Source organism: Lactuca serriola, chromosome 9 (genome assembly GCF_051521515.1).
Source record: "Lactuca serriola cultivar US96UC23 chromosome 9, Lser_US96UC23_V15, whole genome shotgun sequence".
NCBI classification, from domain to species: domain Eukaryota; kingdom Viridiplantae; phylum Streptophyta; class Magnoliopsida; order Asterales; family Asteraceae; genus Lactuca; species Lactuca serriola.
In genome coordinates, this window is record NC_136416.1 from 34,838,594 (window position 1) to 34,858,656 (window position 20,063).

Sequence of the window (20,063 nt, forward strand, 5' to 3'; positions counted from 1 at the left end):
CCCGTGCCCTGTCCTTCAGAAGACAGGACGCCAATCTGACCTTGTCCCCCTCGGGACATTTGCTAGTACGGAAAGCGTTGGCCACATCCGCCAACCATCTGGTGCTCGCTATGGGGTCTCGCGCCCCATGATAGTCCGGAGCTCCACATGCCCTGAACTCCCTGAAAGTAAGGGTGTGCGACCCTATCATGGCCGCCACCTCGGCACGAAAGGTGCCCAATCTCTCATCCATCAGCTCTAGAATCCCCTCCTTGATCGAACCGAAGATCACAGGATTCTGCTCTATAATGATGCGCGTAATCTCCGAAGAAAGAAACTCTCGGGTCTGCTCATCGATGCGCTCACCCCCCGAGCCTGAACCTGATCCCTCCCTGGCACCTCCACTGCCGGCTGCTGGTCTCGAACGTAAAACCACCATTCTGAAACATATCACAACTACATCAGAAAACCAAAATATCTCGCGGGATCATTAATTACTACAACTAGCTTCCTGGTCTTGTCTCAGCCTTTCTTGATTCGAGTACGGATCCTCTGCTTTCAGTAGTACGGGCCCATACTACCTTCCACATCTATCCGTACTTTCTTCAAGAACTGCCTTGACTCCACCAAGTCACTTTTACTACTACTGATCTCTGCTACTCTCATCCTAGGCTTGCCCTAGGGAAACCTCAGACTCAACTCAACTAGTCCTCAGCTGCTGAAGGCCTCCTTATAATGCTAGTTAGCCACCACCTGAACACCATCACACATGACGAGGATCAGATAATCCTTCAAGTAAAAGACCCGTCCCTATAACGGTTGGACTCAAACAAGAGCTGCGCAATAGGGCCAGTTCCAGCACTCTGGGATTATTCAACCCTGATCACACGTGGTGTAACGTGTTCACCTAATGGCTAACTCCCATCACTTAGAACTCCCACAAAGCACGAAGCAAACAGCATTCGGATAAAGGAAACATACTCAGGCAAAACTATTCTCATAACGAAAAACTGTACTAGCATACAATGCTAAGCTCATACTATAAGGCATAACCTAAACAGGCTATCCTACTGCTGTCTACTCGATACTAGCATGCAATACTCATAAGCTGTAACACATAAAGCAGGCACATAAGGCATCCTCCTAGATCCTTAGTTCTATACTAGCATGCTGTTCTACTGAAACTGAACAAATAACTTGTATGGGTAATTTGGGAGTACTTACTTGAGCTCGGCTGATCGCATGCACCACACCCTTATCTTGATTAAAAATTTCTTTCTTTCTAAGTGCTTTCAAAATTCTTTTAGGAAACATTTTCCTTTTTAGAAAAAAAAAACCTTTTTATTTCCCCTTAGTTTGAGTTCAGATACACCCGGAAGTGCATCCGAATCCCTCAAACCGGGGCTCTGATACCAACTTGAAACGACCCAAAAATTTCATTTTTTTTTAATATAACCAAAAACCATAATCTGAGTGTCATATCATAAAAACCATACGTGATGTATCCCAAACATAATAAAAACAACACTGTGCGGAAACTGTATCATATCCATGTCATATAAAAATCACAAACTAAATCAACTCCCAGGAAAAAGCTGAAGCTGTGGTGTGTGCGATGCCATCATCCCGAGCTCTTCCCTCTGCTAGCGGAAGTACCTGAAACCAAAACTAAAACTGTAAGCACGAAGCTTAGTGAGCTCCCCCAAACTACCACATACCATACAATACATATAAAGCACATACTGGGCCTTGCCCACTGCATCAGACCGAAGTCTGGAACTAGCTGCATCGGACCGAAGTCCGGAACTGACTGGGACCTTGTCCCCTGCATCGGACCAGAGTCTGGAACTAACTGCATCGGACCGAAGTCCGGAACTAACTGCATCGGACCGAAATCTGGAACTAGCTGCATCAGACCGAAGTCCGGAGCTAACTGCATCGGACCGAAGTCCGGAACTGACTGATCATGACATAGCATAACACATAACAACTATTATAATCACACCTACTGCATACTGCATCGGACCGAAGTCCGGAACACATAACACAAATATGCTTGAATCACAAAGACATCAAGCACTCCAACTACTGCATCAGACCAAAGTCCGGAACTACTGATAATTAAACGGGTCGGCATTGAGGCCGTAGACCCGTTCCTACTGAAGGGAAACTCACCTCGTGAACTGGCTGCTGAGTGAATAGCTCTGAGGGCTAACTGCTGCTGCTCCGGTATCTCCCCGACTACAAGTCCATAAACACACTCAATCAAATACTAAACACTGCACTGGGTAAAATGACTCTTTTACCCTTGGTCAAAGTCAACTGTTGGTCAAGGTCAACTCTCAGTCAAAGTCAACCCACAGTTGACCTGACTCGCCGAGTTGGGCCGCCAACTCGCCGAGTCCCTAATCTCACTCCTCGACCCTGCTCGCTGCTACTCGTCGAGTATGGCATACTCGACGAGTACTCTCCCGATCCAAGAACTCAGACAATCTTCATCCGACTCGCCGAGTCCTATGAACAACTCGACGAGTTGTTCTTGAGTGTAAGAAGATTGCCTTGGACTCGCCGAGTTGTATGAACAACTCGCCGAGTCCCTCTATTACTGAGTCTACCCTCAAACTCGCTGAGTCCACTCCACTACTCACTGGTCCCACTCGACACTGCTCAAAAGGAAGAAATCGGGGACTCGCGACTCGACTCGCCGAGTCGTTCTTTCGACTCGCCGAGTCACCGCCATGCAACTATTCTACACTCGATTCTGCTCGAATCCAAAACATACAAATGATAGATCTGAGTCCAATAAGCTGATTTACCACGTAAAGTTTCTAACTTTACGTGTACAAACACATGAACAAGGGAATAAAGGCTAAAAGATGCTTAAAAGGGGTAGATCTAGGGTTAATATGCAAAATAACTCCATAAAGGCAATAGATCTGGGCTCTTCAACTCCTAAATGAACAGATCTAAGGTTATGTCGGCATAAGAGAGCTTCCATATCAACATAAAGCTTTGAGAAAGGCATTAACAAGATCTAGAAAGGGTTTTAAGGCATAAAAGAGAAGGAAAACTGAAGAATACCTCAAAGAGCTCTTGCTTTCCCTTGAATCTCTGCTCTACAATCCTTCTCCTTGATCCTTTCTTCTTCTCCCTCTTCAAGCCTTCACAATAGCACACAAAAATCACTTAGAATCACTCAAGAACGAATTAGGGTTTTCTCACAGCTTTTGAGGGTGAAGGAGGCGAGATTGGGGGCTATAAGGTGGCTTAAATAGTGGGCAACCTGGGGATTTAGGGTTTCTCCCAGACGGACAGACTCGCCGAGTCCAGAATATGGACTCGCCGAGTCGCCAGCTAACACGTGCTCGAAATCCCGACCCTACTCGGCGAGTCAGGCTATGAACTCGCCGAGTCCCTCCTATAAAACTTAAAAATAAAAACCAAGGAATTATCATACCGGAAACGGGTCATTACATGTGACCTAGCTACATATTACTAAGTAATAGTCATATATCCCTAGTGACTAATGACAATGTAGACTCCTTAACAATCCTAATGTCTACATCTAGATCTATCAAGTATGGAGCAACCACGTAAGATCATATCGGAGGTAGGGTCCGTTAGGCATACAGAGTATACTTTTTGGAAATCCCACTTTAAACACCTAAAGATAACTTAGACATAACCCCCATAAGTAGATCAATCTGTATTATGACATGGAATTACAGATAAATCTTATTTATAAATTCATAACAACGACTATGAATATAAATATAAGTTACACTGAAAACAATATAAGTGTAGCTTAACTTACATAGGTTTTCCTGAAAAAAGTCTGGAAATCGCACTATAGAACTCCAAATCAATAAATTCTAATTTTTGGGCTCTCAGGGACCTCTGAGCTAGCCAAAATATCCTAAATACTAGAAAATTTTCGGACTAGAGAAGTGAAAATTCAAGAAAGGGTGTTTGGAAGGTGTGGAGATGTGAATGGGGTTGAATGGATATTTATAGGGTGAAAAAGGAAAGGTACGACACGCCTTTAGGGCCCATTGTTCCTCCAGTCTTTTGCCACGTGTCGAAAAAACCTGTGGGCCACATCCACACCTTCTAGAAGCGCACGTCGCGCCTCACGTACGTGCGGATTTCAAGATTTTCAAAATTTTATATCTTCTTCATACGAGCTTTGTTTTCGACATTTTTTTATATACACACGTAGCCATCGACGAGTACTAAACCTTTCATTTAGACTTTAAGTCTCACTTTATTTTTAAAGTTATATTTTTAACATACTTAGATTGTTAAAGTCTATATAAAAATCATAAGTCTTGCATATAACATCCGTTCTCGACTGTCTTTATATAGATGAGATTTTATTGACGGGATCTTTGACTCTCGTTTAAAATGTTTCAGCTAAAAATCAACTGATCTAAATTTCGGTTTTTGTGTTATCACAGTTGCACTGAAACTTTGAAAAATCATAATTTCTTCGTATGAAGTCAGATTTGGACATTCTCTGTATGCACGGGTTCACTTTTACGATTACTACAACTATCGTTTAAATTAATTTAATCTAATAGGCAACCTGACTCCAATTCACTATTTACGATACAATTTGTCGCATCGGGTTGACGCGAAACTTCAAATGATCATAACTTTGTCATAGGCGTTCTTTATGTGTACAAAATCACCATCACAACTACTACTACTTCTGTTTAGATTATTTTCCTAAATAATATTTTATGTTTTACGCTTATTTTAGTTATATTTATTATATTGTTACATAATATTATCTATGCATAATGTATACACAAATATCACATATATTCAAACAAGTTTCTTTCATTTATTCATAAAAAGATTACAACTTTTGACCGATGTCAATTACATGTTTTATTAATGCCTATAGAGAAACATGAGGTTTTATAACCTTAAATAATGGAATCCTAATGAAAGTGTTATTTGCCAATGTTGTGTATGGAAAGCCTTCTATTATGGTTCAAAATCAGGAAAAGAAATGTGGAATAACAAATTATACTTAATGCTAACAAACTTTTTTTTTTATTTATGATTATTATGAATGGTTCTCGAGTGTGTAGGATAAGTTTCACACTACAAAAAATTTTCAAAAATGTTAAAAAATTTCGAATGATTTCTTAAATTGGTGATTAAGTATGTGGGATGAGCGAGGGTGTGGGTAGAATTCAAATCTCCCAACACTTGGTTAAATTTCAAACAACATAAAAGAGTTAAATGAAATTTCAAAGAAATGAAACCGATCACAAAAGGCTTTGTTGTAAAGGAGTGTATGGTTTGATTGGATATAGAAGGTCTTACTTTGTGCTCAGACTGATGATGTCTTTAAAAATGTGGCCTCTTGATGGGGAACTTTCATGTTTTTATGAAGAAGACAAAAAGAATGTTAGTTGTGGGAGAGTGTGTATAAACACATTGATTCATTTGTATATTTTAGAGAATATTTCTGTTTTGATTGATGGTTTATTTTAAGAAGCTTATGTAGGCGAGTTCTCAAGTTGGAGCCATGATTTGGTCAAAGACAAGGAAAATTCCAAACATCATAACTAAGATGACACTGATGATAATGAAGGGTTCGAAGAGGAAGTTGAGGGTAGTGATAATAAAGAGTTTAAAGATGGAATTTCGGGTACTTTCATGGAGGAAAAGTGAGATAATGAGAAAAGCTTCAAAATCTTGAACAACTTCTTTTAGTAAAGAACAAAGTTTAAAAAAGAGGATAAAAGCCATGAATTTAATGTTTTCCACGAGATGAAAAGGGATGGGACAATAGAGGAGGTTTCTAGCGAGGATGAATATACATTGGAATGTGAGAAGGAGGACACCTTTCACGACAAAAGTATCATTACATCGATTCATGTTATCGTTGATACTCTTGATCACAAATTGGATTTTTTTGGTTGCACTAACAAAGCCAATGACTAAGTAGGGGGGGGGGGGTTAAAGGGTGCTATTGATGTTCTTGGAAGTTCAAAACAAGTTTAATTACACATAGTTTTCGGTGTGGGATGTTCACGACATTGGGAGATTCGGGTGGTAATTTGGTGGGAGACAAATTTCAATACACCGATGATGCTTCTTTAGGCAACTCTTCATCTTCCAAGTAGAGGATGAATCAACATATTAGAAGACATAAATGAAATGGTTTGATATATTGAGCTCAAATACATAAAACAAATTATGTAATGTACTCCAAAATCTAAGACAAATCCGAAAGATTACTGATTAAATTGAAAAATTAACACAAAAGTTTAAACCACAAATATGTAATTTACTCTTTTATTTAACAACTGTTTAAAAAAAATCAATGTATTTAATTCCAATTAAAATCAAACAATAATATGCATAAAAATCATTATATGGATATAAACTGCTGCTTCTAATTGGAGGTCAACTAAACAAAAAAAAACAAGACAATAGAGGTGTAGGTGTTTCCATGACCACTTGTTGGGAAAATTGTTTAAAAAATCTTTAATAATCCTCCAATGACAATATAGTTAAAATAACTTTACACAGGAATATATGCGAAGAACTTGAAACTAGAGAAAAAACCACGGGCCCAGAGAAAAAGATTCCACTCTATTATAAACTGTTAGTGTCACATAGACTAATATATTAAGCTTCCCATACATTACACCCATACTCTCCAGAGTTTGACTAATATTGTCTACTCTCTAAAATAAGAGAAAGAAAAAAAAAAGAATCAAATACTTAAAGTGTACTGAATATGGTTCTTTGATACCAAATCCATGGACTTCTTTTATAAGCTTGGAGTTCTCATAAACTTTCATCCTTGTAACAATGTGGGATGAGAACCACTATTTATTTAGCCAACATCCAACAAATTGCCCACCAATACCATAATTGGTTTCTATCTTTACAAAACAAGGCGACAAAGGTGTGGATTTTTAAGTATCCACACCACCATCACAACTCACATGTCCATTTTTCTCTCCTAGAAAACCAGGACGACAATAACTTTGATGGGCTCAAGAATGGAAGGATGATTAAGGTTAACAAGAATTTGTTTTAGAAGGAGTTGATCCGGGAGAAAGGGTTTAGGTTTAAGAAATATGGTTCCATACAAGGGTTTCTATTCACCGAGGTTCCATTACTCAAATTTGGTGGTTGTGGGAGGTCATCGGACGTGAAGGAGTGGTCTTCAGTGATGATCTAAAGGATCTAATGGTGATAACGACCTAATGATGTTGGTCCATGATTTAGTTTTTTTTTTTGAGTTTATTGTAGCAAAGAGAAATGGATAGAAAGATGTATCAGGCTCCGGGTTTTTGGTAGGTGAGGTGGGGTGGGGTTGGGGTTCAATTTATTATTAGAAGCCTTAAGTTAGAAATAAATTATAAGTAAATCAAAAAAAATATTAAGCGTAAGTCATTTTAGGTTTGACATGGTTAAAGTGTGTAAGTTTAAAACTAACTAGTTACGGTTGGGGGGGGATCAAAAGTTAGGGATTAAATGCACAGATTTGACCATATCACATGGATGCAGGGGCGGACCTACATTGTGTCCCGGGGCAGCATGGGCAACCCATTAAATTTTACCATCAAGTGCAAAATTTTGTGTAAAATTTTCAAATCTATCAAATCCGTCACAAGTTAGCCACAAATCCTTCGGAAATCCGTCACGAATATGTTGGAAATCCGTCACAAAGTCATAATAAGTATAAATTTAATGTAAATATGTTGGTGTAACCCTATTAGTGATGGATTTAAATTTGTGACTCAAACTTCCATAAAAAAATAAGTTTTCTTTAGTAATGAAACCCTTAATTATACAACCCCTAACCTTTTTTTGTACATTTGCCACTACATTAACTATTCATGTAATTTACTTTTATTATTATTTTATACCTAAATCTCACTACATGGATGATTCATGAAAGTTACTTTTATTATTATTTTATACATAACTTTTAGTTATTAATTTAGATTTATCATGGGTGCAACTATATGTACGCCCTCACTCATATGAATAGTGAAATCATGGTGGGGTACACACACTTCACCCACTCATACATGAGGGATACACAAAGCAATTCAGGGGGATATATAATTAGCCTTTAACTTGCACATGTCACTAAATAGTAACAATTTGTGATGATTGTTCTACGTTGATCATTCAATTGTATTAGGTAGATGTTGCTTTTAGTTTGTCTCCATCCCAAAATTGTTGCATTCTCTTAAGAGGTGTGACCATCCAAATGTTTGGTTGTATACAAAAATATTGTAACTTTTTATTTTGGTGCTACTTTTTTATGTGTACCATGTCATTTAAGTAAATTATAAAATTATGTAGACCATTTAGTTTTAAGTAATATAAGGGCATGTTTGATACGATGTGGAGTGGGTCAAATTGTGGACTCAATTCGAAACCGAATATTTGTTTTGCATATTTTCATTGGACTCGGTCCTTACAATTTGTTTTGATCCACTCCGACTAAAAAAGGGGTAGGACTAGGTCGTGCTGGTGAAAAAAAGATTGTGGGCCCATTTTTCCGTAGTATAAAAACGTCGCAAGTAGTAGAATGACGCACACAACCAACTTCTTCCTCGTCGACATCGCAAGTGAAAAAAAAGGTATGTGGTCTACTTTTTCAAATGCATACTCCCAATCAATCTTCTTGGCATGTGCGATTATATTCAAAGCTACTTCCTTTGTTTCCATTTCTTTCCTTCCTCAAGTATTGTTGTGTACATGTTCTTTAAAAATGTAGATCAACCAACTAAAAGTCGAATATTGATGTGATGTAATCGTCCTTTATGTAAATTTTCTACAAGTAGTTATGAAATCAACCTTTAGTCTCCTGACCTCGAATATTGATGCAATGTAATCTCAACCTTTTTCGAAACTCACGACGTGAGGTATAAAGCCTCACTGTATGAGAACGTCCTAATGATCCAAAACCCAAATTCTCAAGTATTTAAGAGAATGAGAGGGCTAGGTTTTCCCATCCTCAGCCTCCCTCACTCTCAAGTCTCCTGCAAACCCTAATCTCAACCTGCTTGAGGTCTTTAGCCATTTTTGGTGACCTTAGAGAATTTATTTGGTGTTATTTGGCTCTTTGAAGTGGAAGAAGACTTTTGTGGAGCATTCTCTTGGCAATCCAACTTCTACCTCACCTTTTTGCAGAGCTTTTGAACCTTTGTAAGTCATAAAGCTCTGGCCTTTTTACCTCTTGCATGCTAGATCTAGGTTTCAATCTCCTTTTTTCATGGTTGAGTTGGATAGCATGCATGGGATCCATAAAGTTGACAACTTTATGGATCATTGGGATAATTTCTGTATTATAAGCTTTAGATCTGGGTTTTGGAGTTGTTTTAGACTCCAAGCATGAGTCTTGATCTCATTTTCCCTCTTTTGACCTAGTGAGTGTTTAAGTCATGTATTGGACATGCATAACTATAAAGATACAATTTTTATTATCCTTTGGCTGAGGGAAGACCCTCTAGAAAGTCCCAAGTAGTGACGTAAAGGAATAAGAGCTTAACGCTCAAAGCTGGCCAAGGTAGTGCTTACAACTTGAGGATGAGCCTATCATGTCGTGAGAATGCATGTCATGCATAACTGTTTTATTCCGGTTAGGTCACGACGTGACGATGACTGGAATGGAGTTTGGGTGAGTTGAGTGGCTGAGTTGGGACCGGGTTGAGTTCATACTCACGACGTGGCCATGAGTTGTTCACAATGTGAGGGCAAACCGTGGAAGCTTGGACCATTGACTTTAGGCTATTTTGTAACTCTTGGGCCTATATTGGGCCTTAGAGTTCCCTAGTTTGGGCTTGGGCCATTATTGGGCCTTATGATTTATGGGCTTAACCGTAGATAGGAACTAGGGTTGGTATTTGATTGTGTTTAGTGTGAGGATCGGAGCTGTTGTGCAACAGACTCGGGTGTGAGATTTGCTATCTTTCTGATCATGGTGAGTCTCCTCCTAGTGATTAGTGCGTCGAAGACACCAATGTTGGCCTGTAGTTTATGGGTATTAGTTTGCTAGTTGTTTGTGTGACTCTTGCATGTATTGTATGTATTTGTATTTATACCAGGCGAGACCCAATGCTAGTCGGGGCCTGATGTATGTATGTATGTATGTATGTATGTATGTATGCATGATATGTATGGTATGTGGTATTTTGGGGAACTCACCAAGCTTTGTTCTTACAATTTTTAGTTTATGTTTCAGGTACTTCCAGTTCGAAGGGGAAGAGCTCGAGATGATCACATTGCACCCGCACCATGATTTTTCTGCTTATTAACTTTGATGTATTTTGAATGATTATTGATACAATATGACTTTCTTTTGGTTGATTGTCACGTTTATTGATGTTTATTTAATATAAAACAAAAAATTTGGTTTTGGGTTTTTGGGACGTTACATTGTGTGACTAGATTGCTAATGAACTACTTTCAAATTGTTAACTTTAAATATGTTTGCAAATTATTATGCTCCTTTTAATTTTCCATATGTTTCTATTTGGATTTAAAATGATTTATGTTTAATTCAGATTTTGTATGACACTTTGTATTTGGATTTTAAATGATTTTTGATTAATTTAGATTTCGTGTGACAGTTTGTATTTTTTGTACATATTTTATCCAGCCCAAGAGACAATATAAGGGTAATATGATCAATTTTTATCATTTACGACACTGGGATGGAAGGGTGAATCCATGAAAAGTCTAAGGGCTAAATTGAAATTTTGGGATCAGGAGGAGTACACTGCACGTACATAAGGGTATGCTGAGCATACTATGTGCGCCCTAGTACACTGGGTGTACTCATGACAGCAGGAAACCATAATATTTAGGGTTTGGGGGCTATATAAGCAACATTATGAGCACAAAACCCTCCCTTACCCCAACCTCCACTGCTTAGAGTCGTTTTCCCCAAACCCTAGCCATTTCCTTGAGTGTTTGAGCTTATTGAGTGCTTCTTGAGTGTTTAAAGAAGAAGTTGTTGCATCAAGGAGTTGGAGAAGAAGATCAAGCTTGTAGATCTGAAGTTGGTTGGTTCCTTAGAAGCTCCAGAAGGTAAAAAGCTTTAAACTTTATGCATATATGTATAGATCTTGCCATTTTTCTGTAAAGAGTCATTTCTTGTCCCAAAATTCCCAAGATGGTGCATGATGTGATTTGGACGAAATGAACTGTCCTTCTAGACTCTTGTAGGGGTTTTGAGTGATAAAAATGAGGTCCCAATGGCTTAAGATGTCCCATGCATGGAGTAAGAAGGTCTTAATGGATTAAGAACAAGTATTAAGAGCGTTCTGGACATCCAAAGTGATAAAGTTCGTGACTTTATGGGTCCTAGGCACATTTGGTCACTGGATCTGAAGTTTGGGCTTAAGTGCTTAAGCTATTAAACACTTATTCAGATTTTGGCAAACCTCTACGTACGCCCAGCGTAAATCTAGTATGCTCAGCGTACTGGGTCAACCACCCCAATGGTGGTCAACATCAGGACGAGTATGCCTAGCGTACCAGAGGAGTACGCCCCGCATACGTCCTCTGTTGGGCCTTTGACAATTAGGCTTCGGGTTTTGGGCTGTTTATGGACTAGTTGGATTTGGGACTTTGCTGGACTTTATGAATATAATGTTTTGGGCCAAGTTTTGATAATGAATCTTGGAATTAGGCCCGATTAGGGAGTTGGGCCCAATTTTGTAAATTAGGCCAATAATGGGTTTTGCATAAGGACTTTCAAGGTTATGAACTTGGCATTAGGCCTTGGCCCAATGAAGAGAATGGACAAGATGGATTGTGTGGACCTTTAGTCAAGATTGTTATGTTGTGTAATGACTTGGTATTTATTATGTAATAGTTCGGGATTTCCGATGAGACAGCGATCAGAGGTTTTCGGTACTTCTGCACTACTTGCGAGGTGAGTTACCTCACTATACTAAGGGGTCTAAGGCACCAAGGCTGACCCATTGGATATGATATCCTAGCAATTGGTAGTATGTTGATTATGGGTTAGTGTTGCATGCTAGTTGATATGCCAGTTAGGTAGATCTATAGGACTACTTGTAATATTATGTGATTATTTGTATGCACATTAATTGTGTTATATGTTGACATATTATGTGGGATGGGTTGAGGTGATACTGCTTCGTGCGGTAACCAATAAACCTAGGAGCATTCCAGATACGAGCTCAGGGCCAGGTGAAGCATGCTAGACTCATACTGTGGGCTCGGGAGCATTACAGATACGAGCTGAGGGAGACTTGTATTGTGGGCTCGGGAGTATTCCAGATACGAGTTGAGGGAGACTCGTACTGTGGGCTCGGTGGCAATCCAGATGTGAGTTGTGGGCCAGGAAGGCAATCTAGACTCATACTGTGGGCCCAGGGGTAATCCAGTCTGTAAATTTGTGGACCCAATACACGCTGTTATTTGTATATGTGTTATGTGCAGTGTATCGGTATTTTGGGGGAACTCACTAAGCCTCGAGCTTACAGTTTCAGTTTATTGTTTAGGTACATCAGGTGATCGCGGGAAGGCAAAGACGTGATCATACAACTCCTCATATTTATGTTTCTAGGATACTATGATATTATACATTTTGAAAACAAGTTTGTAATGATTAATGGTTTTGAAATGTTTTTAAAAGTTTAAGGGTATGTTTGGCACGGAGCGTTTTGGAGCGTTTGAGAGCTTCTAGCTTCAAGCGTTTGTCAAAACACTCCGTTTAAAACAAAAAGCTTCGTTTGGCACTACAAACTTCTAGCGTTTAGTTTAATCAAAACGCTCCAAATCCAAAAGCTACTTCATGTAGCGTTTAACAAAATGCTACAAGCTACAAGCTACCCGCTACCTGCTACAAGCTACCCGCTACCAGTTAGTTTTGACAAATATGCCCTAAATTTGGCATGATTAAACAACATGATTGTAATTAGATGTGGAATCAATCAAAAATTTTAACTTAGTCAACATTATCAGTCATCAACTATAAAACAACTCTAAGTTTCATCTTAACAAATTATAAGAATATAAAATTAAACTACTCTTCCAATTTTAAAGTGTTTAAGGCATGCCAGTATACGCCACATCTATAATAAATTTATAATGAAGAATATTTAAATTATAATTAATATCATTATAATGGTTTATCCGATTCACATTATGACATGTATGCAATAACTATTATACCAAAACATAAACTTATAAATTTGTACAAGCAACCAAGAGTTTGATAGTTAAAGTATATTAATTCAAAAGTTTCACAATTCTAAGAAAATAATTTGAACTAAGATGTATAGAAAAATATTAAAACAAAGACATTTATATTGTATTGAACTCAGTAAAATGTAACGAATGATTCTACTATTATGTAGTTTAACACATTGAATCATATTTAAAATTTTCTATAATACATTTAACTCTATATAGTTCAATTAAACATATATAAAAATTGGATTTTTTTTTCTCCTCATTAAACTCTAAATTCATTGAACATTAACTTATTATTCTACTATTGTGTAGTTTAACACATTGAATCACAAGTAGATATTAGAATCAATTCAATTCTATTATATATGGATCTATAAACTCGACTATTTTATACTAGTATGACCATAAAATAATGATAGCTAACCTCTCCACGTTTTTTCAAAAAATTAGCCAAAATTTTCACAAAAGCCAAAAATAGCCATGGTTTTTGTATTGTAGGTGCCTAAGGAAATCGTTTTTTCAACTTCAAACATCTATAACTACTTAAAACGAACTTCATTTGAGCTAATTTTTTTTCATTATGTTCTTTGTAATAAAGGTTATCCATAAGCATATTACACTCTAAATTTGTATGTCTAAAAATCATATTTTTTAGCTCAAAAGTAGACTACTCAGTAAAATATATTGGAAAAAAAAATTTAACTTTGATCATTCATAACTTTTTGTTATGAACTTCATTTAAACTTATTCTTTTCATTATGATTTTTATAACAAAGACTGTCCGTAAACATATCACACTTCAAATTTAGATGTTGAAAAATCATACTTTTTAAGCTCCTTCTACAAAGGCGACTTGCAAATATCTCAAAAAAATTAAAAAAAAAAAACACATACGACCTAGATTTTCAAAGGGGAAAATGACTTACGAAGGTAACTAACTATTTCGATTGTCCATATATAAGTAATGTTCTATTTTTGTTTTCATTAATGAAACCAACTTGTTATTTATGTTCACATTTAGGTAATATGACCGGCTATCACCTGCTATCACCCATTTTACCCGGTTGCATCAATGTAACTCAGTTAAAACGAAATACATGGACTGTTACGTGGCCATTGCCCCCTTTTCTCATTTAATTAGGGTTCGACAAGTTCAATTTCACCAAAATCACCTCCCGATTTTAGATTCGCTTCATCAAATTGAAGATTAGAGTTTAGAGTTGAAGCTACGTCTTGAAGGCGACTGTAAGATGGCATCCCAATCATCTACAGGTAAGTATTTAACTGTAGATGTTCATTACAGTGGACTATTTGCCCCAAATCCGTTGAAATACTTAGACCCCGAAAAAATAACAGTGCGTGATGTCGATTTTGGAGGATTTACATACAAAGAGTTTCTTTTATGGCTTAGGAATTTAACCAATGGAAGTTGTGATAATGTGTACTACTATAGTAGAAAGGAAACCTTGGGTGAGGGTATTATAAGAATCGACAGTGATGTTGATTATTGGGAGTTTGTTGAAGCTACTTATACTTCTGAAGCTGAGTTGGATGTCTACATTGACCACCAAAATGATCCAATCCTTGATTGGGCTGAAAATGAGGTGTTATCAGATAGCAACGAAGAAGAGGATGACAATGAAGAAGAGGATGACAATGAAGAAGAGGATCACAAGGAAGAAGAGGATGACAGTGATGAATATGATAACTTGGATGATATTATCGCATATGAGCATGAAGTTGATGAAGAAGTCCACACCTTTAACAAAACTGTTGGTGACGATTTTTTAAACAAACTTTCAGTTATTGGTAAGCTTAGTGATGATGATGAACATAATGATGGAAAAGATGATAAGGTTGTATTCCCTGTCCATGATGAGAATCAAGAATGGGATAAGATGGTGCCAATTCTAGGTATGAAGTTTGCTAACCCAATGCAATTGAAGCTATGTATAACCAATTATGTAGTGAAGAATGGGTATGATTTGTGGTATGAAAAAAGTGATCATAACAGATTACTGGTGAAATGTTGTAAATGTAAGAAGAACAAGAAGAATAAAGGTTGTCCCTTTAGGTTGTGGGCAACCTGGATGAGCAATGAAAGGTCATTCCAGATTAAATCTTTAATTGATAACCATAATTGCTCAAGAGTCTTCAAATTTGGGTCCATTATTAGCTATAAATGGATAGGGAATCATTTCATGAATGAGATACTCCAAATCCAAAGATGAGTGTGAGGAAATTGAAGGCTAAAGTTAGCAAGACATTTAATTTGATTGCAAGTGTGGGACAATGCAGAAATGCTAGGAGGTATGCATTTAAGGAGATAGAGGGTACTTTAAAGGAACAATATGCTAAAACTTGGAGCTATGGAGAAGAGCTAAGAAGAACCAACCCTGGATCAACAGTAAAGATGGATGTAGATGTCATGCCTGATGGAGCCACTTACTTCTCAAAGTTTTATGTATGTTTAAAGGGTGTGAAGGATGGATGGGTTAAAGGTTGTAGAAGGGTAATTGGCCTAGATGGCTACTTCTTAAAAGGTGTTTGCAGAGGTCAGTTGCTTTCTGCTATAGGTAGGGATGCAAACAACCATATCTACCCTCTTGCTTGGGTTGTGGTTGCAGTGGAGAGTAAGGAAACATGGAAGTGGTTTGTTGACCTTCTCCTTGATGACATTGGAATGGGAAATGGACATGGGTTGACATTAATATCAGACCAACACAAAGTAATGATTTTATATGCTCTCTTTATTTAATACTTAATTTATTTGAATTATTTTATAACAGGTAAAGTGAAGGTTGAATTGGTTCAAGAAGTTGATGTGGAAAGTGATAGTGACAGTGAAGTTCAAAGGGAGCCTGATAGTGAGGTGGAGTCTTATGAAGTTGATTTTGAAGAGGGTAATAAAACATATGAAGATGTAGACCAACCTGAGGTTGAAGCTGAAGTTGGAGGGGTTGAAGCACATATTGAAGTTGGAGGGGTTGAAGAACAGGTTGAAGTTGAAGCACAGGTTGAAGCACTTGTTGAAGTTGAAGTTGAAGAAGGTGAATACCAAGCTGCAGTTGTAGATCAAGTTGAAGTTGAAGTTCAAGGACAGGGTGAAGGTCAAGAAGGTGAAGAACTTGTTGTACTTCAAGATCCAGTTGGACAAGATGACCAAGGACAGGCTGCACTTCAAGATCCAGTGGAAGAGGAGAATATGCAAGAAGTGACAGCATTTCAAGTTCTACAAGGAAAGAGAAAAAGGAAACCTTCAGAAAGAATCACAAAAATTCAGATAAGAAGGAAGTGGGAGGGAAAGCAGGGGAGTACTGGTGAAAATCCAATGGAATTGGATTAGAATTAGACACTTTGTTATTTTTTGGCATCATTGACTGGGAATCTTTTGTCTAGTAATATGTGTAACTTTTGGAATCTTGTGTGTACCTTTTGGCAGTAATTCATGTGTACATGTGTTAAATTCCAATGTTTTGTAAACAATGTTTCCTAGGAATCAATGTTTGATTATATTACATTCCAATGTTTGATTATATTACATTCCCATGTTTGATTGTATTACATTCCAGTGTTTAAGTATTTTTCATTCTAATACATGTAACAAAAACATCAGAATTAAAAACAAGTAACAAAAGTTTCATCCATTCATTACATACATAAGCATACACAAAAACAGGTGGATTACATCATTCTAATACCAATCAAGTTTCATTCATGAACTACATCATTCAACCCTAATACATCACAAACTACAATCAACACAACATTTTCACTTACAATACAAATAACAAAATCAGTGCCACTTAGTGAGTAGACAACTTCCACTTGACTTTGTCCAATTCTTGTCTATTAACCAAATTGGTGTTGTTTTCTTGTTCGATCTTCATCCTACATATGTTGATTTCATTCTCCAAAGTGCAAATTTTCAAGGTTAGATTACAGCTTTCTTCTGGTTTCCTCCAGTAAGGCTTTCTTCCATCTGTCCTCCCTTCATCCTCGTCCAGCCATTGCCAGAATTTACAGCTTGGACTTTTTCCATTCTTGAAGAAAAATTTAAAAAATGTTAAATTAAAGGATGTAGAAGAATGAAAGGGTATTCAACAAGATGAAGAAGAAGAAAGTTGCAATGTATTCAACAATACTGATTACCATCGAGTTTTGACAAACTCTAAATTTTCTTCCAGGGTTGTTAGGGGTTCTTGAAGTCTTCACACGAGATGGTAAGTTGCAATCACATGGATGATTAGGTTGAAATTCATCTTGCCGTTTTGAAGAATAAGATGAGGAAGAAGAAGCCATCGTCAATCTAGGGTTCAAAATCAGGGGTGTAATTGAATGACTTCTTATACTGTAAACAAAGAGAATATATGCACAATGCCACGTAGGTGCAACGTATTCAAGTAATCTGTCAGGTGGCTGCCACATAAGCATAAACAGGTGATAGTCGGTCATATTACCTAAATGTGAACATAAATAACAAGTTGGTTTCATTAATGAGAACAAAAAAAAAACATTACCTATATATGGACAATCGAAATAGTTAGTTACCTTCATAAGTCATTTTCCCTTTTCATAGCTGTTTGCCAATGAAAATTAAAAAAATAAATAAATAAATAAAATATTTCAAATGCCCATCTAGATTTTAGCATATAGTAACCTGCAAAACTTATGGTTATTATGAAAATTTTCTATTTTATATAAAACCTTAGCTATTATGTTCATTTTTTTTCTTAAAATAATTAGATATTTAAACTAAAAAAATAAGCAAGAAAGATTAACAATACAAAATGCTATAAACCCTAGAAATTGTCGCAACGGCTTATTTCCTGCTAACTACCAACAAATCCTTTGAAATCCTATCCCTGAGGATCAACAGCAAATCCTTTCAATCGTCTTCGTCCACGATTGATGGAGGTATCAAATTTCACTACTCTGTCAGGGCGACCTGGGATTATCCGACCAACCTTTATCAACAATGTAAGCACACATATCCTATTTTCTCTAAACCATTATCTCCTAAGTTATTGATTTCATTACGAGATTTCTGCGGCTGTTTATCTTAGCTGTTACTATAGAATTTACTTGGGTTTCTTGAGATCGTAGCACCTTCTACTACTGTTTGCAACATCAATTTCTAGCTTTTGATCATTTAGCATCTTGACTTCTAGATTTTTGACTTTAAACATTATGCAAAGCTCGAAGAATAGGAGAAGAGTTTTACTATTAGATGATAAAACATTATACCCTCTTTCTTGTAAAGGAACTACGCTTTGATCTGATTTTGGATCTAGTATTTGTCATATAGAAAAATGACCATTTGAAAGGTTTCTAGAGAAGTCAAAGTGTTATGCTTCTTTCTCATCTGTATCATGTATCTTTTTTATTATTATTTGATGATGAGATTAAGATGTAGTACAAATAATATTACTTCAAAAACAACATTCATTAAAAGACTCATCCATCGTGCTCCTTTATTGCCAGATCTTGAGCCCTTCTATAGGATACCCTTCAAAAACCTTCCCTCCAAATATCAAATGTAAATAGATGTAACATGAAAAGTTAAAATCTTCCTTCTTTTTGGGAAAAGAGGAAAACTGTTTTCTACTTTATTTCAGACCAATAGAAGTTGTGTGATATATGTGAGATTTCTTGTTCTGTTTCAGCACTTACATGATTATAAAATGCAAGAAATAACAACACAGTTTCATTTATTTGTGTATATATGTCTAATGCTAGTCCTTTTAATTCTTAGGTGAGTTGGTGTAATAACAAGGATTTTAGTAGCATACCCTGTTCTTGTGTAAGTTCTTTTGGTGAAAAAGATAAACTTTCCTTGCAGTCTTCTTGGAAGCAATACAAATTGGTTGCAATCTGGAAACCTAAAAGAGAAATGAAGCTCAAACATTTTTCTGGTTCTCATTTCAATCAGCAAAAGGGAATTCCTAGTAAGCGTTCTTTACTTTTTACCTTCTCTCAGAAAAAAATAAATAAAACATTTTGCCTTGTCTTGTATTGTACTGTCATGTCATGTCTAATTTCATACTTGTTCAGTGCAGTACCTTTGAGACACGCATCTCCACATTTCCCAAAACCATGTCAAGTGAAAAGAGAAGATTCGGATAAAACCCTAAGCAACGAAAGCATCATATACGATGAACAAACCCTAGAACAACAACTCCAAATCGCCATTCGCGATGAAAACTACACCCAAGCTGCCAAAATCCGAGACAACCTTAAACTCCTCCAAGAAGACAGCAAAACCGCCGTCTTAGCTGCCAATTCCCGATTCTACAACTCATTCAGAAACGGTGATTTAGCCGCCATGCAAGAACTATGGTCAAAAAACGAAAATGTGTGTGTGGTGCACCCGGGTGTTAGTGGGATTTCGGGTTATGAACTTGTGATGGGAAGTTGGGAATTTGTGTGGGCGGATTATGAGTTTCCATTATCGATTGATGTGAAGGATGTGCAAGTTTATGTGAAAGGTGAGATGGGGTATGTCACTTGTGTTGAAATGGTGAGAACAACGGGTAAAAGTTGGGGAAGACAGTTTGCGACTAATGTGTTTGAGAAGATTGATGGGAGGTGGTGTATGTGTGTTCATCATGCTTCTCATGTTGATTTGTGAAGGTTTAGCGAGTGTTATGAGTGAATTTGAGCATAGTTTAAGTTGAGAATAAGTTGGAATAATTAATCATCTAAATGATGCTTGATGTGTATTTTTGGTATAAAAAGGTTATGTAATGTAATGAATGATTTTGTGAAATTTTGTGGTTTATATCTATAGACTATAATAGTGCATTTTACAAGACTATAATAGTGCATGTGTAAAATGATTCGAAAGGGTCTTTTAATTTAAC

General features: G+C 37.0%; 1 protein-coding gene across 2 annotated transcripts; it reads left to right on the forward strand.

Moving 5' to 3' along the window:
* Positions 1–17,993: 17,993 nt before the first annotated feature.
* Positions 17,994–19,969, forward strand: LOC145074536 (Nuclear transport factor 2 (NTF2) family protein). 2 transcript variants are annotated; one of them, XM_079020892.1, is made up of 3 exons: positions 17,994–18,180; positions 19,043–19,148; positions 19,260–19,969. In XM_079020892.1, the coding sequence occupies exons 1-3, from the start codon at positions 18,112–18,114 to the stop codon at positions 19,829–19,831; spliced, it is 747 nt and encodes a 248-aa protein (XP_078877018.1). In that variant the 5' UTR covers positions 17,994–18,111; the 3' UTR covers positions 19,832–19,969. The 2 variants fall into 2 exon arrangements, with proteins under 2 accessions (XP_078877018.1, XP_078877017.1); XM_079020891.1 differs by having other exon boundaries at positions 18,012–18,180; positions 18,956–19,148.
* Positions 19,970–20,063: the final 94 nt, after the last annotated feature.